We start from the raw sequence: 25,216 nt of genomic DNA on the forward strand, positions 1-25,216 counted from the left end.
GATTTAGCTGTTTGGTTGGTCGCTTTTTGTGCAAATTTAGTGATCTTATAACTCAACGATTAAGTTAAAACATAAGCTCTGAATAACTATCAAAACATGGACCCCCGTTACCCCAATTAAACTTGCCCAGATTCTTTTGCTTCAGGGTCCCAAATGGTCTACCTCTAGTCTACTATTGATTCGTTTTTAGTTTGAAATTCCTTACAAAAAACTAATTGATTATTTAGTGGGAACAACCAGAGGTTGCCTTGCCCAAGGAAGCATGACTAAGCTCCCCTTGAACATACCACGCCTATAATTAACACACCGCTTCAATCACTTGCACAATCAAGTACAAACTAGAAAAGCAAAATTAAGATAAATTTCAAACAAATTAGATAAGAAGAGAAATTTGGAACCATCTAACAAAGGCGAGGAAAAGAATATGAAGGAGTAATTGTGAAAAAGAAAAACTTTAAAAAAACAATGCCATGTCATGATGTAGAAAATATAAGAGACTCATATCATTTTCTGGGCAGTTGGTTGCATACTCGCAAGTCTTAAATTGATGTTTGATTCTCACTTTTTAAATACACTAGATCCTATTCATGTCAACTGACGACATGTGACAACTAAGATTTAATTAGTCCATGTCAGGATGACAATATGACATGCGGCATGCGATTAGATTGTTAAAGTAGTTCTGGCTCAATAAGAATTTTAGCAATTAGTATTTACTTGACCTTTAAACTAGATCTCAACAATTTAAAACTAGACAGATCTTGGAGTAGTTGTACATGCTCATATCACAAACAGGGTAGTTTGGATAATGTGCAAGTATTCACACATGCATTAGATTGAACATATTCCGTTTTAAATTTTTCATTGCATAATAGAAAAAATATGCTATATAAAAATGCTTCTTTTTTCTCTTCATTCAAAATATATACTTTCTCCTCAGTCCACTGTATATTTTTAAATATGTATCACAAATAAATCATATAATAATTTTATCATTTTTTGATTCTGTTATAGCTATAATATATTATTAAATTAGTTATACATACAAACATTATGTTAGCTTGCTTAATGCCAAAGTCAAGTGCATTCTATCCGCGAGGTCAAGGCTTTAAACCATGAAACAGCCTTTTTGATGAAAAATAAAGGTAAGGCTGCATACATTAACTTCCCTAAGACCCTGCTGACGCAAGAGCCTTGTGCACTGGGTAAAACCTGTATATATTGTTTGTATTCAGCTCAAACTCACTCAACAGATTTTCTGAGCAAGTCCTATTGAAATAGTTAATACTCGAGTCATATTTAATATAAGCTAAACAATAAGGACCGGACCATGGGTACATTCAAAGGTACTTGACTGATTTTCACCCCTAATTTAGACAAGTTAACCCCCTAGAAGCAGAAGGCATCTGCAAGCCACCAGCTTTGTGTAAGAGCCTAAGAGGTAAGTTGGCGCCTTGAGTGAAAGATGGAAGGTGATAGGAAGAATTAATATGCTAACATAGAGCTGTGTATCTATAATGTTCGAAAACAAACAGTTATGTATTAATGTAAAACCTGCCCTTAACTGCATCTTAAAGTAATATGCAGGTATAACGCAAAAAGAACCAATCCAACAGTCAAATTTACAAATAGCTCAGCTAATGAGCAACATGACCACTATTGAGCCAAAGTGAGAAGCACAATACTGACCTTTTCCCAGAGTGATGATGATATTACTAAGTCGGTTGATGTTGCAGCCGAATCCTTTAGCTTTACTGACGAACGTGATCTTGAATTATAACTTGAAGGCTTATCAATACCCTTGAGAAGTTATGGATCTCAGTAAGTTTTAAGCTTTCATGTCAGTGAAAATGAACCACCCAAATAAAATAAAAGGCACAGGCATAGGCACAAAGAACTGAACTATGAACTCACCAAACATATAACACATCAAATAGACATTAGATGTGAGGACGCCAAAGAGATGGGAGCCAGGGGATGTTTGAGGCAGTATTGCAAGTGTAAATATTATCCATACAATATATGTCTTTTTCCATGAAAAGCCAAATGGTGATATATGGTTTGTTATTTATTGCCATTATTGCAACTAAATGTGGTGATAAACACAATATATATCAAACAGTATACAAAGATGGGATAATGGAATCTGAGTGGTCAGAAAAAGTCACTCATAAAGTATAGTAACACCACTAAAAGTATAACGAAGGCAGGAAGAAAATGTTATTCCGCTGGCGATCTGCTTCGCTAATCAGTGGCAGAACAAGAAAAATGTAGTTGTGGTGGCTAAATAGAGTAAAAAATTTATAAGTTAACACGTCTCCGTAAAGTTTTGCCCTGGTTTTGCCCTATCCAGGGCAAAACAAATTTTGTATCAAGTACACCTATGTAGTTTTTCCATCCTCGTGGGGCCAATAATCCCCAGTAGCCCCAATGTAGGTCTGCCATTGTCGTTAATAATGTCTGAACTCTGAAGCTATTATTCTGTTTTATGTCTCACCCTACCGTGCTTTAATAAACACAACACAAGAAACTACTGGTCGTAAACATAGCTCTTTTAGAGAACAAGAGATTAGAAAGAGCAAATTAGGATTAGGAGTGCATGTTAAAGAAATATTGCACTACTGAATACTTCTAGACGCATGTCCCGCTTCCAACTTTAAACAGGTCACACAATTTTTTTTTAAAAAAAAACATTACTTGTATATTAATAATAACGCAAGTGACTAGTTACCACACTGACCTTAGAGCTTTCTCGCTTAGAAGCTAACAAAGATGAACCAGTTCTCTCCATGACATGACATAGGCGTACTTCGTTAAGTGCACTTAACATAACCTGAATCGATTTAACCATCACGTTGGATTCAACAAAAATATTTTCCAACACCTGCAGCAAGCGAAAAAAGGGAATGATTATTTCTGGGAGTGGTAATCCGTAATATATACAAGTAGCCTACAGCTGATCTATTATTTATAAGGATATTAGTTTTAATTAAGATCTGCATTCAGTATTTAGTTATCGTTTTAATTGAGCTCAAAGTATTTAGTTAAACAGCCTTACGTTTTATTACTTATCAGACAAATGTCAAAAGCAGGTAACTGATTCTTTGTTGTCATTACCCTTCATTACTTATTAGATGAACATGTATTGAAATATTGAAGCTGGAGCAAGATTAAAAAGAAAATGAAATGAATAAGGATACTGCTCAATCATAAGAATAAAAACCTTTGAAGAGATCAATTTACAAAGGTCAAAGTCCAAATTTTTTCTTCCAGCTAGATTGACCACAACGTTTGGGAAGAGTATCTCTGCAACTTCTGCTTTCTGCAGGACAATATCCTGGCATAATCTGCAGATGAAACAGTAACCATGTGTCATCAATTTTCTCGAAAGAACTTGAGAAAACGCCAAAACTTGTGGGCCATACATAGCATTTTCCCCTAAAGAAGGTAAATACCTAAGAATAATGTCATCACAATAACCAATGAGTGCATAAGCAAGTGAGCATATCCATGTCTCAAAAGATTTTCCATGAGTTTTCCATATATCAGACTTCTCCACTGAAATTTCTTCAGCTGCATAAAAGGTAAGGCAGAATGGATTAGATGCACCGCCCGTTCAATATCAATAACTAACACCTTTAATTATTCAATCCTGTAATAGAATTAGTGGAAATTGCCGACGGTTATAGAATAATAAATGGGTATATTGCACCAGTACTCCAGTGATGAGTAGCTGTCGCTACATAGATGAGATAGCATGAGGCTGGAAAAATTAACTGTGAAACCATTTAGATACGGTAGAATTGCAGTGCCTATGAGGATTCTTGTGAAGAGAGTCAGAAACTTAAAAATCTAGAAATTTTAGAAAGTGATGATCAATATAATTTACGTTATGGAAAACAAAAGAAAGCCACCTTATCTAGTAGTGCTTAAAAATGAGAATGTCAAAGCTCAAACCCAGTTAAACTGAGAGGGTTGAGAAAGGTGAGAGGCTAGAGCATTTTGCCATTAGTTTATTTTACTGTGATAAACTAAACATAGCCTATTGAGTCAACTACCTGTACAAAAGAGAGCCTATAAACTTCTTATATATTTTTATCGAGACAAAACAGAGTTGGAAAAACTGGCCAGTATAACATTGCATCTCATAATCACAACTGCAAGCCCTTGCACTATTAATCAAAACATCTATATAGTTTTATGATTCTATCACATGATTTAAAATAAAAAAATTTAATGCATTGCAGCAAAGAAACAATTTTTATTACACCGTGCAGATAGTCATCCTTGTGTTTACATAACCAGCAAAAAAACAAGCTCGACAAAATGTCCTACCTTCAAACTTTCTCTCTAGTTCAAAAAGGGAATTTTGTACTATCTCCAAATTAACACCTTTGGAGTGAACCTACAGAAGCCACATAATTAGTTATCTGAACCACGACATATCACAGGATTTAAAACATTTATGCAGTTCTAAATAGAGAAGCTCAATTGCTCCCTCAGTACATACAACAGAAATTAAGTACATATGATGTGGTATCATTTTTTCAGGCAATAAATATTACAAACAAATAGCTCTATCAAACAAATAACGCCACCCCTGTCCCAGGACGGATGAAAAAGGAAAATCCAAATTTGAACCAACCCCCGCCCTATTTTAGGTGCACATGTAAATAGTGTCAAAGTCCAAGACTGAATTGAAAATAAGGCACCAGTTTTCTTCAGAAGAACTATAGCCATTGCAATTATAGGAATTACCTCGTCTGAGACCCATCAGATATGGCAGAGTTTCTAAGATAATCAGAACAAGTAAAACCAAGTATGTTGCGTACCTCAATCAGGGATCTCTCATAGGAATCAAATGATCGTAAAGCTTGTTGTCCTCTTTCAGTTGAAAGTATCCCCTGGTAAATTATGATGTGTTAAATAATATAATATAACTTATGAGAGAATATCTATGTAAAACATGAGTACATTGGGCTGCCAGTAAACTGGCTAAACATTCAGCTCCTGCCACCAACAAACTGCATTGACAGCTTAGACCTTCAACGCTAGCAGGAGTCATCCAATGATGCAGACACCCTAAAACTAGCATGAAAAGGTATTCTGAAGGAACACCTTTAAATTGATTACTGGTTTTAATGATATATTACACATTAATAAGAGACCGATTGTAGATATACATGACTGCCAAGTGTTTCAAACCTCATTATTTCCAGGCATATGTGTCACCCAACAAAATTCTAGTAAAAACAAAGGGTTAGAGTGTGGAGAAACAGCACCAAACATGAGAAGAAAAAATCCATATGGCAGTCCACCCCAATTGATGGGGCAAGAACCACATTATGAACCACATGAAAATGCCACCTTATCCCTGATCAATGAGATGAAGGAGCATCACTGAAGTCATTTTACCCTGATGACCATCAAATATACCAGAACCGACTAATTTTTTTTTTTCTGAAGATCATATAATCTAAGAAAAATAGCAGGTGGGAAATTTAATTAGCTTGCACATGCCGTCACATGCTGAAAACTGAATAAAACTTTAAATTCTTTCTGATGTCAGGAAAAACTGGGTTTCTATCTAATCAAAACATAGTATATACAACTTACCAATCCACTTTAGCAATTTAGTCTTCGTACGTTTAAGAAAAAAACATGAAGTACTTGCTAAGAGGGCAGTAGTAAGATATAAAGCAATGACTAGGTACAGAAACTCACCCGTAACACCTGTGATGTCATATCAATAATATCAACAGAATTGTCCATCAGGTACTTTCTCAAAAGTCTCAGAATAGATTTCAAAAGTTCCTCAGATATGCCGGGCTCATTCTGAAAATTTTTCCCGCCAGAGGTGTCATAATTGAGTTGTCCGAAAACATGTACACGGCTAGACTCCCCAGGAAGGTGAAAAACAACACGGTGTGGATCTCCAATGCCAACCTTCAATCACAATAATAGCAAAAACGCTTGATGTTGACATACAATAACGCTTTACACTCAACATCTAAAAGTAAAACAGAAAAGCTATTAAATGTTAATCCCACAATACAACCTTTGAAATGAAATCAGAAACCAGATCTCCGAAACTATTTGCATCATCTAAGCTGCAGATGCGGACAAGAGTCCAAACTGCATGTGCAATTTCGTTATCAGAATGCCAATATGTTTTATCATATGACCCTGAATTCTCTTCTGTGCAAAATCCCATGAATAACTTCCTATGCAGTGCTTTGAGGCTGTTAAAAAAAACTTCAGGTCAAGCCAACCAGACAAGGAGATCATAAGTCACACAGAAAATACAAGCGTACACATCCCATCTAGTTTTTGTCCCTAGTTATAATCTAAATTGAACATTAAATCATCACAAACAAACTACTGCAAAAAATCCTAAACTAACTTGTTTTACTAAAATTGCAAATAGTGAAAGAAAGAACCTTCTATAAACAACTACATCAACAACTTTATGAGAATCAGAACTAATGAATGAGCAATAAACTAATTGAAAAACAATTATGGGCAAGTTGGCACTTAGCACCAAGGCACAAAGTTATAGAATGACTGAAGTAGTAAGACTTAACAATTCTTTACAAAAAGGACATATAATTGCATTTTTAATGTGAAAAGTTGAGCACCTGCACAGTAAAAATCTCGGCGGAAGGTACCAAGATCTCTTCACGAGCTGAAAAATAAAACAAATATTTATGAAACATAACATGAAACAACATTCCTGTCGCAAGAAAATGAATCAAATTCAATAAATATTAGTTATTTGTAATTGAACTAACATATTCCTGTGCTCATAATGGGTGGGTTTTTATATTTTCCAAAAATACAAAAACTATCTCAAATTATATTTATAATAATGTATTGACTATTGAATGTTTAATAACATATTCAGATAACAATTGAGATTGACTACTAATTACACAAAAGAGTGATTTTTACAGTCACTTTTCTATTCTTGAAAATATATATGTGCAGTAATTTATCATTTGAAAAAAAAATGCCCCTGAGTATGTACTTTAGGCACTTACCCAAGTAAATAGTGTATTTTAATGTCATAATTGTAATTATTTGGTAAACTTCTAATAACAACAGTACCGCACTCCCAGGTATTCACATTAGAAATCCTTTGTATCTCACCTAAGTTAAGTGAATAGTACTTAGGAGCATTAAGCTCTGAAAATTATAATGAACAATTATAAAAAGAAATATAATATATAGGGATAAATAAATATTATATGTTACCACAAAACTTCCAACTAAGTTATAGAATGTAAACATTTTTACATGAAAATCTCTCAATTAATGATCGTAAAAATATGAAGCAGATGATAGACTGAATTTAGATAAACATTACCTAAGAGATCTTTAAAATTATCATATTTCATTTCATCTGTGCAATTTATTTCAAGAAATCTAATAATAACACTAAAAAGGATAAATATGAAACTACGTTATTTATTGTTACAACTATTATACTAATCGTTTGTAAAAACATCTCAAGATAAAACATATTGGGTAGTTGTAGCAACGAAAGCGGTGACTAATTTTGTAGGATTTTAAAGAAAAATAGATCTCTAGTTGAATTTATAATTCTAATATGGTTCTAAAAGAACAGAATTAATTAAAAAATTCATTTAAAATTCTAATAAGATTAATATTGAAATTCTACTATTTCATTATTCATTGTTATAACTATTATACTAATCATTTTAAAAACATCTGTCAAGATAAACATATTGCGTAGTTCTAAGTTCTAACAACGAAAAACAGTAACTAATTTAGTAATACTATAAAGAAAAATAGATCTACAGTTGAAATTGTAACTCTAATATGATTTTAATCGAACAACTCTAAATCAATCATTTATTTGAAATGCTAGTCAGATTAATACTGAAATTCTAATATATCATTAAATATTAGAAAAACCTCACATGTCCCTCACAATTCTTTACATTTTTTAATATATGATGTCCCAGTAATTCTTTACATTCTTTACATTTATGATGTCACAAAAGTATTATTGACGGTTTAATAACTAAAAAACCCAACTAAACCCACTACTTCCTTCCACATTTTAATTTATTATACTTAACTTGTTTAAATATTAATTGTTCCAACTATTTCACCCGCTTTTATCCCATTTATTAACAACCATGCCCAACCCAAATACATAAAAAAAAAGGGAGCTAACAAGAGATTGTTAGGTAAATAATGCTGTAAATTGTAGAACATTAACAAAAAAAATAGTTGTCACACATTATCCTTAGTAATCCGTATCTTTTGAATTTTAAAACAACTAATTTAGAGAAAATATGAGGATTGAACCAAATACAATTAAAAAATGATTCACGTAGTAATTGATATACCCAACACTTCAACAAGAGTTCAAAAATATCACGAAAATCTTTAAATATTTATTAGGGATTATTGGTTTTGTGACAGTAAATAACCTTTATAGGGTGTTTGGAAACATACATTTTATTTCAAACAATAGATTTCAAATTACGGGATTTTAGTTTTCATTTCAAATTCTCATATTTATACTAATAATTCAAAATTTATACTAATAATATTTGAATGTCTTGGATTTTAAATAAAATCCAAATCTAAATTCCCAAGGGTATTGGCCCTTTCTATCACAATTTAAGATAAAATGGTCCAAAATATCATAATTATAAAAAATGGCCCTCTACCACTTGAAAACGCATTTTAAATATTTGTTTATATTAATTTTGAATTTTAAAATAGATACTAAAAAAAATCTGAAAATGCATTTTTAAGATGCGTGTATGGCATTAACCCAATTTTATATGCATCTTTGCATTAGAAACGCATGAATAAAAAGCATTGGTTAGAATTCGTCAGAAGCCTAACTCCTCAAGCCCAACAAGAAGCACGGTCTTTTTTAAGTTTTGTATAAACGCATGTAAAACTTGCGTTTATGTGTGATAATAAAGGCCATTTTCACCAGTAGTGATATAACGGGCATTTTTACTTCAAATTCTAATTAAAAGGGCCATTTCTCAATTCCCAAACAGGTTATTTGGTCATGTCCAGAATTTCAAATGAAATTCATGTTGCCAAACAGGCCATGTACTTCTTTCATTCGATACAATTTTCCGTTACATACAAACAATATCCATATTGCTCATGCAAACTTGATATGTCTTTCATCCCGTACAAAAATCATGCATAATTTTTATATTGTGCAAGTGTTTTCGAATCAGATTTGTACACGTAAAGCTTATATAACTAATATATATACATAAAAAGAAGTCGTTTTCTGTATTTCGTTATACAGTCGAAACCTCTAAAGAAATGAGGGGAGAGATGGAGTACATAATATACATTATTTTAATTAATTAGCATTTATCTTCGTTGATCTTTACACTCATAAATAGATATAATATATTAAAGAAAAAGTATAGTTCTTTAACTTTTTTTAAAAATTTTATTTTTCTGAATAAAAGTTTAAACATTCTATTTTTATTCAGAAAAAGAAAATTTTTAAAAAAAGTTATAAAACTATACTTTCTATTCATCTTAAAATGTGTGTCGGACACTCTCCTAGAAACGATCACAATTGGGAGGGACGCAGGGAGTATAATTTAGTCATCTAAACCTTTAAAGTAATGGTCTTACCTCAAGTAGGTGATCTCTTGGTGAATAATTTTGAGATAGCTTCTGGTGGAAGCTTCTAATATTATCAAATACATCTATTTCAGGGAAAGGTTGTAGTTCCTGAAACAAAGCATTCACGAGCATCTGAAGGGATAAGTCCATGAATAGAAAGAACGAGAAAGTAAAGACTAAAACAAGCATATTTAGTACACTAAGATAGTATAGTCATTTACCAACTTTTTATTATGATCCTTAGTTTTTTTCAAGAATCATATTTGTCAAAGTGGAAAGTGGCAAGGGATGGGCATCCTTCCCCGCCAGGAGGGAATTTTTTTGGGTATTTTACTGGGTATGAAGTGGGGACGAGGAATGTTCTATAAAAAATTTGGAAATGGGGATTAGTGTCTACCCTGAATTGCCCCGATCTTACCGTATGTAATAAAAATAATACATTAATTTACACACATCAAATAAATGAGTGTATGCATTACTATAATTTCGAATTTTCAATCCATTTCATTAGCTTAAAATTTTCATAACATAATTTTACTTTCGTCTTTTATTTATATTTAGGTAATAAATAGAATTGGTGTTGAACAAACTGGTATTTAATTATATATATATACACACACACACATATATATGTGTAAATACGTACGTTACCATCTTATTAATAGTAGGGCTTAATGCTCCTAAGTACGTACTCACCTACCTTAGGTGAGTACAAAGTACAAAGAGATGAGAAGGCAAAGAAGTACTCTTATGTAGTCATGCAGAGACGGATCAGATTCCACTGTGAGTTGATGGAGCAGTGACAGGACTTGAGATGATTGGGTGGTAGAAAATTGATCACTTCTACCAGATGCAATGTAACACTCAACCAACCTGGATACCAAAAACTGTTCCAGATGCCAGCAAAAATCCAGTTGGTAAAGGTTCGAAAAAACTATATATCTAGTACAAAATTTGGTATTGATATCTAACAGACCTGAAGTTGTTCGCCTAGCATTTTAGTAATATCTTCATCAGCTGGACTAGAGATTTGAAGCAATGTAGATATAATACTACAACACTGGTCTTGTATAGCATGACAACTGATGAATTGCCCCACCATGTTAAAAAGGTAACTGCAATATTAAACTTATCAGACTGAGATTTCTAAAGGATGTGAACATGTAAATTCCACAACAACCAAGAGAACACACATCGAAACTTGAAAGCATGTTAGGAATAGCTTGACAGCATGTGTTAAATCTTATTTATTCATGTCAAAATAATTTGCTAACTTTGATGTGAACTAATTTAGTACCATTTTCATAAGTAACAATATAATATGCAAGTGTAATCCTATGTGGCATGTTTTTAGACTTGTCTACGATTAAATAAGCTTACGTCTTTAAATAATTTTCGACTTTGTTAGAATATAATAATCTTCAAAACATGCAAGAATAAAAGAAAGACACCAACTACAAGAAACTTATCGTAAAAAAACATGCAGGACAAAAACAACACACCAGCTGAACCAAGCTCCACAAAAACTTAAACAATATAGAATGAATCTTCAGGATAAGTCCACAATTTGACCATCAGCTGAAATATGAAATAGAACCTTAGCATCGATGTTTAGCATAATAGCATCTAAAGAAATTATTGTCAACCAATTGTATACCACTTATAGAAGTGCCCATATGATACGTGATATATATATATAATACAATCATGGTAATATACAAAAAGAGGTAACTACACCACGTACAAAAAATAATGATAGCACTTAAGTTGTGGAGGGTCCATTTGCAATCTTAAGTCTCATAAAGGAAAAAGGAAGAATATTAGGTTGGCAGTGAAATGTGGCACGATATCCCCCCAACCTAACTAAAACAAAGTTCCCTTTTCTTGCCCTTGGTAATCATCAAATTCTTACATTATTTCTTTTCGGACTCACAAACCAAGTAACTCAATTTCCTCTATGTAATGAAGGTGATCATCTCAAGACAGCATCGTTAATTGACACTGTAGACCTTAATACTAAATTTAATTCCAAAAATGATCAGGTGATTCAGAAATTTTTTGTTGGGATGTTTACTCTCTCCGTGAAACCGCACCTGCACCTTCTCAGTACTGTCCAACCTATCTTTTTAGAGGTCTCCTCTCATATCCTTTCCCTCTCTCTTGTCATTTCTTATATCTCTTAAAAAAGTTGTATTATTTCCTTTTTTTAAACAAAGACCACGACCAAGCCATAAAGCTACATTAATTAATGTAGGGCATGGGAAAGAGCTAGTAAGAATATATCACTAGGTAGCCAGATATATACTCTACCGAATATTGGTGAAGATAGAGGAAACCACATCTTGGGTTATTTATGTTTTTCAGCTATGTTGTATTCGTAGTTTTCACAACCATGTAATATAGCATACATCCACACAGAGGTGCTTCCATGTGCATTACAAATTACATTAAATTTTAACATTTAAATCCTAGCTTTCCACCGAGAAGATTGCTAAGCATTTGGCGGACATATGAAATTCATTATTAATGGACCATAAAAACTGACCAGATCAGATCCTATATATGTGCCATGACTCGGAATGAAAATCACAGAGAAGCTGAATTTCAGTGAGATTTTGTTTCAAGTATGAGATTGCTATATCTGGAAGAAGTTGAAGTGGTTACTGTAACAACACCCGAAGAAAGAAAAGAAAGCTTGTAGCCTCGCGGCTTTTTATAACCAAGACAAATAAGCAGTAGTAATATATCTCGTGGGACAATATCTACATACAGTACACTTAATCATTGTATAAATACCGCCGAGAATTAAAAGAAGTGTCATTCCTATCATAACCAAAAGTGATCTAAATCAAATAACTTTACATGCTTTTCTGTGTATACTTGCCTTGAAGTGCTTGAAACTGCAGCTCTTTTCCCAAGAACAATGAGAAGAACCTCAATTCCTGCCAGCCGGTGTCTCTTATGCCTAAAATGAATAGCTGCAGTGACCTTGTAATGCAGTTCAACTACAAACTGCAATTTTTTTTCCATACATCATCAAAAGATACTTTACAGAAAATGATTGTAAACATATAGAAGCTGTATAAAAAGAATTACCATAAAAACTCTATCTGGACGAAATATATTAATCTTGTCCAGAATACCAAAGTCCCTAGCACAATGCTCCCTGCAATGGAGAAAGAAGACACCTGTAAAATACCCCCATCAACAGATTTAGCATAAATTGAAGGTATTGGTAACGATAATGCACGTCTCCAGAAATCCATCAACAACTGTTCTTATAGCATCCACAACAGTGTCCTTGGAAAAGGAAGGAATAGCAGGATTCGATGCACATGACGCAAGAGATAAAATATTGCTAACTATGGAAACCTGAAAGACATAAAAATGCAAAAGACGTTGGTGACAGAGAGAAGGAAATATATGATGAAATTTCAAACATGATAACAAGCCACAACAATGCACAAACAACCTAAGGATTGTCAATTCAAACAAATCAAAATCATAGCAGAAGAAGATACTACATCTTTACACATTTACAACATAGCAACAGACTGCATGACCCGTAGAGTTCAGATGACTTTAACCAAACCCACATGGAGCTGCATAATTTTCTTTCATCGGACTTTGAACAACAAAAATACATCATCTTTATTCTGTTGAAGAACAAAGTCTACGTAATACTACAACCACCTGTAAATGTTGCTCTTTTTCGGAAAATAAATAATATGGGACTATTTAAAAAATCCGAAAGTATTTTGCCTTTGAATTAATAAGTAATCATAATATTGTCTTTCCATCAAGTAGTACAGGTAGTATTTTAATACCCATGATTGAAAATTTAAAGTTATACTTGGCAAAACTTTAAAAAAATTGATATGTTGATTTGAAAAATAAGCGGACCATTTGCTTTTTTATAAGTTGGTCTCTTTCTTTCTCAGACATCTCAGCAATGTTCAAAATTGAACTCTGAATCAAAGCTGCACCACTTTCCCGTCCAGAATTCTTACTGCAATGGAGAGCCATACAAATTGAAAAGATCGGCACAAAATGTATTCTAATCAAATCAGCTGCCGACTTGCGAGCTACCTGAAAGCATTAAAAATGTGAGAGCCAAAATACAAAATAAGCATCAAGAAATTGCATAGAAGTGATCAATTAAAAGAAAAAAAAAAGCAGATTAAAAGCGGAAAACGAAATTAACAAACCAGTCAGCTGGTAAAACTAGCAATCTTATTTAACAATTCATATATATGCATTGATTATTCCTTCATAAAGTCAGATTGTTAAAATTTAAGAAGAAGAAATAAACTAACTTGACAATATTCATACTGTTTTTACACCCTTAAAAACAACCAAGTAAAGACCACAAGTTTTGCATGCAGTGACTGTCCTCAAAATTATTAAGAAACAACAAATTACAACAATATTAAAAAAAATGACAGCAGGATATTAAAGAGAGACCAAGGGGCAAGCCAATATATATATATATATATATATCTTTAAGTACGCAGGAGACGGGAAAAAATATTAGAAATAAAGAGACTAATATCAGGTTCCATCAAGAAGCTATAGCCGTAGTTCAAGTAATCGGGTGTACACCTACTATCCCATATTCAAATTTCTCTCAAGTTAGATGATTCAACATGTATTAACCAAGCTATGTGCTTGATGTGTAATAGGTAGACAAGCGACAGAAAATAGTTAACAGGATTTATATCCTACATCGAAAGCATGTGGTACATAAAAGCTAATTTATCAACACACCACCACGTGCAAAGATGGTAAAAGAACATTTAAATATTAAGATATCATCAAACAACTGCTTTAATGTCAAGAAAGTATAACTTTATTTATATAAAGTATTTAACTGATCAATGTGATCATTGACAGTAATAGAAACGTATTCCAAAAAGAATAGGACACAAAATCATCACATCAAAGATAATTAACTAATTTCAGAAGTAAAAAGTAACACTAGCATCATTGTATGTAAATATATATAGAGAGTTAGGCTCAATTGAGAACCACCCTATTTGAGCAACAGCTTTGTTATATTGCATATGATGACTTACATTTCATGTTCTTCATTTATCAACAGTTACGATTTATAAACTACCGACTTCATGTCTCATTTCACAGCACATAGCAATCTTTTATTAGTTCTGCTTTTAATGAAATCTCTTATTTTGTTTATCAAAGTGGTGATCACATGGTTGTCATGTCGGTGGCGACTAGTCGGCTAAGCGGTGATTGGATGTCGACTCAACATGTCGATTAGCTGAATGTCGATATTTCGGTCGACTAGTCGAGCTGCTCAATTTATATATTTTTTCAGCACAAATGTTTTTGCATGCTGCACTACCACATCAGATCACAGTTGTATCAAGTTGTATCAGACAATTGTTATTGATCAATTGTTACATATTTTACTTGATTGCAAGTACTTTTCTTGTTGTACTAAATTGTTAGATAATTGCAAGTACTTTTCTTTGTTGTTATTTGTTAACTCTTCTAGCTTTTTCATCATTCTCTCGAAGTGTCTGATTCCTAATTCTTTAGAATCTGAAATAAAACATTGTCGAAGGAGTTGGAACTTAGAACCTAGAAATCTAAAATACATAATATATATACATTTGTGTGTGTGTGTATATATATTGTATTTTTTATTTTTTATTTATAATAATATTTTATTTTTTTATCAACTAGTCAACGACTAGTTGACTAGTCGACTAGCGGGAGGTCCGTCGACTCGCCTCGACTCATCGACGTGACAACCATGGGTGATCATTTGTAATATTTTTATTAATTTAATATATATTAATTCTTAAAGGTCTACTCTTCTTTGTTAAAAGATTTTACAGTCAATAAAATTATGTTAGCTCTTGGACAAATTTTTTTACTGAACATGGTTAATGTTATAGAATCTATTTCTATTACAGGACATAGTTAATGGTTAATGTTATATAACTGTTTTATTATGCAACTAATATACTTTTTGCAAAACATTACAAAATACAAACAGAGGAACCCAAATTGAATTGCAGAATATAAAATTACATAAAACAAAAAAATTAGAATACATATAAATTCAACTACCAAAGTTGGAAAACATAAAATAAAAATATAAGACGCGTAAAAAAGCACAAAAACTAACTCGAAGAAAGGCATCACTTATTTAGTTGGATGTAGAAAAGCTATGGTAGTTGTACTCTTCATTTTACCTTCAAATACATGTGTCAAACACTCGACAATCGGACTTGGACACTTATTTAGGCCAAAAACATGTATATTTTTCAAAATGTTTCCCAATCCGGTACTAGGACCCGTATCCAACACTTCTACCCGAGTCCGAGTAACAAAGTAGAAAAGTGATCTAGCGACTCAGACTGTACAGAATGTAATTCCTGAATGTAATTCCTTGGTTACTCAAATAAGGAGTCAGCCACAAAGACTTAACCCATATATATGTAGGGTAGCGCTCAACTTAAAACTAATATTTACAATAAAACCTTAGAACCATTACAATTTATGACATTTTGCGTGTGCAATTCTGCTGCATAACCTTAATTAATACTACGAATTAGACAAAGTTCTACACATAAACTCTACGTAAATAGCATATAAATACTACAAAATAAAGTGAATTCTGCTACAAAATGTTATGTTCAACACCTATACTCTACGTAAACAGCACATTAATACTACACCATAAGGCAAATTTTGCGGCAAAACCCTAATTAATATTACAAATAAGGAAAATGCTGCTACAGAACCCTAAATTTTGAATAGACTCTCGTGAGAACAACTGAAGAATACAAAAAAACGAAATAAGGCGAGTTCTGCTAGAGAATCTTAGATAACTTACCTAGGATGTATCAGATCTAAGAGTTCTTATGTTCCTCTTAGAACCCTTAGCCTAAGAACTCGGGTTCTAAGAGGAACATAACTTCTAGGTCAGTTATCTAAGATTCTTTCGGAACTCGCCTTATTTCGTAGTTTTGTACTCTTCAACTGACTTTTGTATTTAATCTTGAAATTATGAGATATTTTAACAATTGAATTTAGAAAGTCTATTTAAAAATTAGGGTTCTGCAGCAGCATTTGCCTTTTTTATAGTTTTAATTAGGAATCTCCAATAGAATTCGCTTTATTGTGTAGTACTAATGTGCTATTTACGTAGAGTTCATGTGTAGAACATAATAATCTGTAGCAAAATTCGCATTATTCCGTGATATCAATATTCTATTTAAAGCTCAGGTGTAGAACTTTGCCTTATTTGTAGTATTAATCAGGGTACTATAGCAGAAATGCACGTGCAAAAAATCGTGTTTATGTATTAAATTTTGAAAACATTTTTAAGCATACGCAACGATTTAAAAAACATGTATATAAGTTTAAATCCTGAAAGTGTACTTAAAATTTAGGATTCTGCAGCAGACTTCGTCTTATATTGTAATGGTTCTAAGTTTCTATTTTAATGATTGGTTGTAAGTTGAGAGCGACCCTATACATATATAGGCCGCGCACAACTTAGAAGCAATCCTTAAAATAGAACCTTAGAACCGCGAATTCTTTTGCAGAACCCTAAATTCTAAATAAACTCTCAAGATCTAAAAATATATACATCATTGTGTATACTTAAAAATGTTTTCAAAATATAATACATAAACACGACATTTTGCATGTGCAATTCTGCTGCGGAGCCTATTCAATAATACAAATAAGGTAAAGTTCTAAACCTGAACTCTACGTAAATAGCATATTAATACTACATAATAAATTATTTTGCTGCAAAATGTTATGTTTTACACATGAACTCTACGTAAATAGCGTATTAATACTACACAATAGAGCGAAGTCCGCTAGAGAACCGGAATTAATACTACAAATCAGGCAAATACTGCTGCAGAACCCTAATTTTTTGATAGACTCTGAATTCAATTGTTAAAATATCTCATAATTTTAATACAAAATACAAAGTTCAGCTAAAGAATACAAAATTACGAAATAAGGCGAGTTCTGTCGGAGAATCTTAGGTAACTTACCTAAGATGTATAGGTTCTAAGAGTTCTTAGGCTAATGGTTCTAAGAGGAACATGACCCATATATATATATTCATGAATGCAAGCTATAAACTATAAATTAAGTAAACTTCAAAGGGTTTGCATGTTCAAGTAAAAATTGTAATTTGGGAAGTATAAACCTAACCAACTTGATTAGAACCGGCATTCAGTAATTATGAATTTTTACTCAATCAGGGAAAGAATCTACAATAGATTGTACAAGATTGGTTACAACTTATGAGAACATAATAGCATTTTAAATATGCTAAACTAACATATCTTAAATTTTTAAAGAATAACAAGAAGGCACCTTAGCAACCCAGTTTAGGTTAAGGGTGTCCCCATGAACCATCAAAGCTGGAAGAAGCCATGGGCAACAGTATTGAATGAAATTAATAGGCTCCACGTTACAGACAAAAAGACCTCGTGTCTGTGCAAACAATCATGAGTAACATATTAGCGTTGCTCCATTAGCACGACTTAGAATCTGAACAAGAGTATGAAGAAAACAAATTACCTCAATTAGAGCAACCAAGCTCACACCACAAGCAACCCAAGAGAAAAGTATATGCCCGATTACTTCTTCTACATACTGTTCAAATGCAAAATCTTGTCAGACGGTCTCATGGAATATCATATCCTTCAATGATCTACTGATAACAGAGTTTGCCGTTATACATATTGTAAAAAGATAACTCCTGATCTATCCAGTAGCCAATACACAAGTTATAAAAAAAATTACCTTTGATCTTGTAGTGTACTCCAGTGTTTTTGACAGATTATCAAATACTGCACCAATCAGTTCCCTGAAATAAAACCAGCTATTACCAGATATAATCATACAAGTCTAAAGTGTTAAAAAGCAAACAAGTTTACCTCTGGCAAGGATCAATCGCAGCGATGGCACACATTATAAACACAGCCTACAATTGCAAACAGAGTTAGCAAAAGTAAAGAGGAGCATGAAATTATGATTAACTTGAATGTTAACAGGATAGATAAGAAGAAGTGCGAACGGTAAGAGATTGACTGTCTTTCGGAGGTCACATAATAACAAGCCGTACTACATCAAAGAAGAAAAGTGTTGGGGGTATGTAAACTCAAAGAACAATTTAATTTAGAAAGAACTAAATGGGATAGAGAAACTTTTGTATTCTGGAACGGCAGTGGGCCAAAATCAAGATCTATAACATATCAATTAACTATTGATGACATAACCTAATAACTAGACCTTCAAAATTTCCATAGGCAATTCCAAACTGTGTTGCCAAACATTATTTTACTTATTTAAGTGACCGCCACTTTTTGTGAGAAAAATGTGCCATATTTTTCCAAGTCCACCATGCTCAGTAATCATAGATTTCCGACCAACACATTACTCTCATATTTAGATGTTCCAATAATAGTTTGCATTTTTGAACCAACAAGATTCAGATCCTTCGAATATAAACGCCAAAAATTTGTTGATGCATACACTCGTAAACGCATACAGGTATTAAAGTTGCAAAGAACAAACTAATGATTAAACATAATAGTATGTGTTATGTGACAACATGTAACAAATAGGAAAGGTTAAAAGCTACAGGATGTGAAAGCAAATGTCATACGAAATGTTTAAGCTAAAAACAGCAGAAGCAGTAAATATTGGCTAAAACGAGGGAAGTGCTTATTTACAAAGTAAATTGATCTTTACTTGTCTTACAGAAAAACAACTGTATCTCATGTTATCACAATATACTTCTTTCAGCTAAGAACTAACATAGTCAATTGCATACATCGGGTCGGGATGTGCTTCACATACTACTTAAAAATTCACTGTTAGAATTTTGAATAATGTGCCTTTGACAGTTGCTACATATCAAAACCAAACCTTCAACCTAAGCTACTACTTACATATTTAACTTTTGATGTCTTCTATGAACAATCATAACAGAGATGACCTCTATATCAACTTCAGTAAAAAAGTACATACCTCCAACTCCATTTTTTCACTGTGAAGTGCCAAATGCATGAGTGTTATAATAATGGTTTCCATTTTTTGAGGAGGATAAGGACCAGCTTTTAAAACCTCTGCTGCCGTAACAAGTCTCTCCTTTGAGGATACTAACTTTGCCCCAAAATTCGAACTGAAACACAACAAATAAACCTCAAGTGAAAAGCCAGGTCATTGTAGTGAAAAGCCAGGTCATTGTATCAACAATTAACAGATAGACATCGAGCGCCCCTACCCTCCATTTATTATCCATATAACAATGCACAATATTTTAGGTATGTAAATGCCCATAAAAACACTATAACATCCCTGACGGCCTGACCTACACTGGTCATCTCTAAGCATCTCTCATGTTTAAGTTTTCAACAGAATACCAAACAGTCGTGTAAAAAAATTATACAACAGATTTATTTATTCATGTTAAGAAATAAATAAAGTTAGGAACATCCAACCATATATCACGGAAGAGCTCATCATGGCCATCCCATGTTTGAAAAAGAACACCAATTCGTCTAGCCAAGTTCAACCTAACTCGATAATCAGGATCCTGGAGCATCACAAGCAGCTTCTCCACCATGGTCTAACAATAATTGTAACACAGAAACATGCAACACAATAACCAAAAGAAGAACACAAATCCAGCATCAGTGCATTAAAACCAAGGCAAAAGACTAAGCAGATTTTGAAGTATATCTAGTTTTTCTTTGTATTTGAGAAATCTGTACATATTAAATACAGGACCTTATGCTTAAAAAAATACCTGACCAATATGTGGCTTCAATGAAATAAAACTGCATATGCAATCGACTAGCTTAACTCGACCAACCCAGTCAAGTAGATCATATTCCACAAGTTTTCTTAACAGATCTCCAAGAGATCTAAAGCTCTGCAAAGTGCAATTTAACATAACGTCATATATATTAATATATGTGTGTGTAGAATCTGCACAAAATTCTGCAACTGAAAAGGCAAAACATTGAAACGATATAAAGCTCAGCGAGGGTAATTAATCGAAAAATCAACTTCAGCGTGTCATCTCACAGCAAATATATAAAGGTGTTTGTGTGTGTGCGAGCGTGTGAAACACTGAAACCTGAAGTTCTAACCCTCAATATTCTGCAACAAATCTATCACCTATGTGTCCAAGAAATCACAACGGCTATGAAATTCGAAGGGGGAGAGATCTGATATCAGAAAGGTGAGCACAAATGTACATATGGCAGCAGTAACGTTAATATAAAATATATGATAACATGTGCACAGATAAACTTCAACACTATGTGCACATAATAGATTGCTTCCAGGTGCAAATAATCATTCTGGTGCTGGATGCACGACAGTGGGCAAAAAATACATAAACCTGCCTCGGATAGTCTTTGGCTTTCATTAAAAGAATCATTGCTGTCTATTCCACTTGTGTTCAATGACGATAGCAGCGTCTGCAGCAACCGCGAGATAGCAACCACAACATTCAGACACTCCAGTTTCAGATCTGCTTGCATATCAATCATACCGGTCATTGATACGACCTACATGAAAATCGAAAGGAAGTATAGGAATATTATTCAAGAATAAAATTGCATTCTTCATAACAATTTCACAAACTTAGTACTTAATAGATGGCAGTACCAAGTCCAATAACTTTCTGTCGGAGGACCAGTAAGGGTGTTCACAAAGATTGGTTAATAGACTTTCCAAAACCTATTTCGAATTGAAACAACAATTAATAAATGTAGACAAAATCAAAACAAGAGCTTCAACAAAGAACAAAAAGTTCATGTAGACTCGGACTAGCTGCATACTCTTGGATCAGTTTCCTTCTCCATGAGGTTAAACATGACATCCCATGCAGAAACAGGTACAACAACGAAAAAATTTGTTATAATTGACACAAAGTTCAACTTTAAGTTTGCAGCAGAAGCAGGCACACTTCCCTCAACATCATTTCCATCATCATCCCCGTCCAAATCCATGTCAACAATCTTACTTCTAATGCTTTTTGACTGGGAAGAATCTTGAGCATACAATTTAGAAGAGTCTAGAAAATCTATCTCAGGATGAAGATTATCTGAGCAACATATAGATCCTTCATACAGCTCAGCCAGAGCCTTCAGCAGCCTCTCAAAAGATTCACTGATTGAAGTACGTAGATTTACATCAATCACATTATGAACTGTCCATATTTTAAATAGAGGAGAACTAGTTAAACTTCTAAAAGAAGCTAAAATGGATTTGATGCGATCGATGCCAGATTTTGAGTCATATTTGTGCATTATATCATTAAAATACTCTTGGATCTTAGAAACAGCACATTCAAGCAAGTCTGACATGTAGCGACCAATTTTGGAAATAAAAGGTGACTCTTCATTACTTATCCTGAAAGTGAAAGAAAGAGAATTAGTACATATGACAGGTGTAAAAATAAAGCCAAAATGAAATCGAATATGCTAGTCAACTGGGAAAAAAACACGGAAAAAATCTCTAAAAACCTGGGACTTAAGAACCTCTAAATACACCAGCTCAAATTTTATTTTTAAATCTAACCCCTTTCATTGTATATAATAGGCACATGCAGACCGATGAACAGATAGATAATTAATAAATCTGCAATAACGCTACTACCATATACAGGGGACAAAAGAAATGAGAGGAGTTCATATAATTGAACTGTGCAGCGGAAGAAGTTTTGATAGCTATAAATGGTATTATCTTTAGAAATTTGATGTCTATAGTGGTAGTAAAACAGAAAAAAACTACTTAAAAAACCTCTAAGATAATATTCTGCTATACTGGCACGTGTTATAGGAAGAAAAAAGCACAAGCAAACTTCAAAACGATATTACAGGAAGGATACAAAGATTTTATAATGAGCCCAAGCATGGAAAGCGGAAAAACCTCGTCATATGTGAACTGTACATGATATTTGATAATAAAGCAGATATGAAGAGAACATCTGATAAAAGCAACTTTTCAACTTTCTCATTCAGTACAGCCTCGAGAATGCAGTCTTCCATTTCGTAGAGTAAAGGATCTCTTATCTGCCGTGGAAGCCGTACATGCTGATATGGTTGTAATTGGCCAGCCTAAAATTGAAAAATGGCATCAGATAGTTAACAATCTAAGGCATTCCTACCTCATCCTAACAAGTAACAATACTACATTCCACTACACCAAATGAGTCTCATTTCGACATGGGACTGATTTTTGGACATACATATTTTACTTTGTTATAGTTTCTCTCTATAATTGTATGAAGTATAACACATTGTTATAGTATCCAGTCTCAAATTCACTATACAAAAGCCCACATGAAACTCTTCCATTGAATCAAGGCAAAAAAATTATTAGCAATGAAGTGAAAAAAAAAAAAACCTTAGACCCAGAACCAATATTTATTTGAGCAAGGACTTCAGGGGCACAGGCATACAGTTCGTAGCAAATAGCCTGATCATGATCCTCTGCCTGCAAAAATTGAAGTTGAGCATCCAGAAAAGAAAATATAATAATTCAAAAAAGTTACTTTTTAGCAATCGGAGGTCTAAATAAGTCTATACCATCGCCAATTCATCTTCCACTACAAGAGCATCTAGAAAGAAGTTTGGTGCAGCCAAGTCTCTGTCACGATGTAGGGAAGAACCAGAGCAAAGAGCGAAAATAGCGGCCGGCAAATATAAAACCATCCTCTCATTGAAAATTTTTGTGTTCTAAAAATGAAAGCATAACTTCTAAATTATACTATCTCATATAGTAAACATCATGCAAGGGCATGAGGTAATAGTATATAAAAAAGGATAACATATAAATTTAAAGGACACGGGACAAGTAGTTTCTGACGGGATTTTACGAAATCATTTTCTTATACTAATGAAATTCAGAAATAAAAAAGGAAAGTAATATTATCACTTTTCAAGCCTCTTTCTAAACTGTGGCTAACATGTTGAAGCTTGTATTGTCATTCCATGCCAACTAACAGGTTTAAGAAAACAAATAATGATTAGTACTTCTGGTTCCAATGTGCCATAAGAAACTGCCAGAAACTAATATCAAATTTTACCTTGCTAAATTTGGTATTGAAGATACAACTCGGAAAATTAAAATTCAAGTGCCTTCATATATGTCTAATTATCTGATGTTCTGGCACATATTTCTGGAGCTGTTATTGTATTCTTACTTCCACAGTAGTTCATTTAGTAAGAGACCATGTGTAAATCTCACAATAAAGAGATATCTCTATTGTTTAAGTAAAAGCCACTCTGTTCTTAAAAGAACTTTTCTGAGATTTAATGTTTATTAGTAATTTTCAATTACTAAAATTGGATCATGTAACCAAGCATGAGAAAGAAAAACTAACTAAAATTAATCAAGTAGATCTAAATCAAACCTTCCAAGTAAGTACAGACATCGCTGTTCTTAAAAGATTCTGTCTGAGATGCAAGGCATCCCGCAGATCACCCTACAAAAGCAAAATAGAGCGGAACTAAGTGGCTTAACAATATGAGAAAAATGAGAAAGAATTAAAGAAATCCAATCAAAACAATAATGGGCAAAGTGCCAAAAAGAATATAGACATGACATTCACAGGATACATGTTTCTTCATGTTTTGAATGTTACAAGAGTAGACAACAAGCAATTAATGGACAAGTCTTGTACAATAGAATCAACAAGACAAATAATTCGCTCAAATTGGATAATAGTTGTACTTATATCAGCACATGTGTTCTTCAAGTTAGACAAGGTGACTTAGTGGCATAGTAAGCAAGGAGATCCGAAGTTCAGTTACTCTCTATGCCACTGAGTCATTTGGTCTAAAGTTGACTTAGTGGCATAGAGAGTATCACCAATATAAAGCTGTTACTATTCCAACTGCTTAACAATAGATCTAATATGTATCTTTTGTCAAGTAGTTGGAATAGTAACAACTTTATATTATTTAAATTGAGTAGGCACAGAGTATTAGTTCTATGATGAACCAAATTAGGTAACACGGATGACAAATTAGGTAACATGGATAATGGAGGACCAGAGATCTCAAGTTCGGATTTACCAAATCTATATTGCAAATAATTAAATATCATATAAGCTCGCTGTATTCAAATTCTATTAATATATATTAGGTTTTAAGAGCCGATATTATATTTAGGCCAACTGTATATCTAAAATAGCTAACTACTGATATAAAAGTTCATATTGGAATTACTGTATTAGTGTATATTGAATCTGTGAGCCTGGAGTACTAGTTCTATTAATGGGCAAAATTAAGTACCACTTATTCTTTTGTACTAGTTCATTGGTTCCATTATCCTTCGTGGATTCATAATTATAGTTGTTAAAACTGAATACCACTTATTCAAGCTGAATAAGTATAAACACTTGTACTAAACAAATAAGAGATTAAAATGATAATACCGAGTTTGGTTCTAGCTCCATCACAAGTTATTGTCCCCCTACATATTTGTAATTTCCAGATTTTAGGTATAAATTTTGTACTGATGAAAGGTTATAAACAAGTTT

The 25,216-nt window shown here is 33.1% G+C and overlaps 1 protein-coding gene across 1 annotated transcript in view; it reads right to left on the reverse strand.

Annotated features, from left to right (window-relative positions):
- Nucleotides 1-25,216, reverse strand: part of LOC141723702 (serine/threonine-protein kinase ATM) — a 60,879-nt gene that overhangs the window by 16,869 nt on the left and 18,794 nt on the right. Inside the window, exons 17-46 of the mRNA XM_074525565.1 lie at nucleotides 24,086-24,157; nucleotides 23,259-23,408; nucleotides 23,077-23,166; nucleotides 22,600-22,787; nucleotides 21,507-22,080; nucleotides 21,334-21,405; nucleotides 21,069-21,233; nucleotides 20,465-20,590; nucleotides 20,157-20,284; nucleotides 19,684-19,837; nucleotides 18,588-18,634; nucleotides 18,454-18,517; nucleotides 18,229-18,303; nucleotides 18,022-18,141; nucleotides 13,549-13,734; nucleotides 12,896-13,017; nucleotides 12,742-12,811; nucleotides 12,530-12,657; nucleotides 10,622-10,760; nucleotides 10,392-10,532; nucleotides 9,655-9,753; nucleotides 6,639-6,685; nucleotides 6,059-6,242; nucleotides 5,725-5,946; nucleotides 4,833-4,904; nucleotides 4,336-4,405; nucleotides 3,456-3,573; nucleotides 3,224-3,347; nucleotides 2,741-2,884; nucleotides 1,690-1,800 (exon numbers count right to left, since the gene is read on the reverse strand). Of these exons, the coding sequence (XP_074381666.1) occupies nucleotides 1,690-1,800; nucleotides 2,741-2,884; nucleotides 3,224-3,347; nucleotides 3,456-3,573; nucleotides 4,336-4,405; nucleotides 4,833-4,904; nucleotides 5,725-5,946; nucleotides 6,059-6,242; nucleotides 6,639-6,685; nucleotides 9,655-9,753; nucleotides 10,392-10,532; nucleotides 10,622-10,760; nucleotides 12,530-12,657; nucleotides 12,742-12,811; nucleotides 12,896-13,017; nucleotides 13,549-13,734; nucleotides 18,022-18,141; nucleotides 18,229-18,303; nucleotides 18,454-18,517; nucleotides 18,588-18,634; nucleotides 19,684-19,837; nucleotides 20,157-20,284; nucleotides 20,465-20,590; nucleotides 21,069-21,233; nucleotides 21,334-21,405; nucleotides 21,507-22,080; nucleotides 22,600-22,787; nucleotides 23,077-23,166; nucleotides 23,259-23,408; nucleotides 24,086-24,157 (4,002 nt within the window). The remainder of the gene's footprint in view (nucleotides 1-1,689; nucleotides 1,801-2,740; nucleotides 2,885-3,223; nucleotides 3,348-3,455; nucleotides 3,574-4,335; nucleotides 4,406-4,832; nucleotides 4,905-5,724; nucleotides 5,947-6,058; nucleotides 6,243-6,638; nucleotides 6,686-9,654; nucleotides 9,754-10,391; nucleotides 10,533-10,621; nucleotides 10,761-12,529; nucleotides 12,658-12,741; nucleotides 12,812-12,895; nucleotides 13,018-13,548; nucleotides 13,735-18,021; nucleotides 18,142-18,228; nucleotides 18,304-18,453; nucleotides 18,518-18,587; nucleotides 18,635-19,683; nucleotides 19,838-20,156; nucleotides 20,285-20,464; nucleotides 20,591-21,068; nucleotides 21,234-21,333; nucleotides 21,406-21,506; nucleotides 22,081-22,599; nucleotides 22,788-23,076; nucleotides 23,167-23,258; nucleotides 23,409-24,085; nucleotides 24,158-25,216) is intronic.

The sequence above is a fragment of the Apium graveolens genome, chromosome 5, assembly GCF_009905375.1.
Source record: "Apium graveolens cultivar Ventura chromosome 5, ASM990537v1, whole genome shotgun sequence".
NCBI classification, from domain to species: Eukaryota; Viridiplantae; Streptophyta; class Magnoliopsida; order Apiales; family Apiaceae; genus Apium; species Apium graveolens.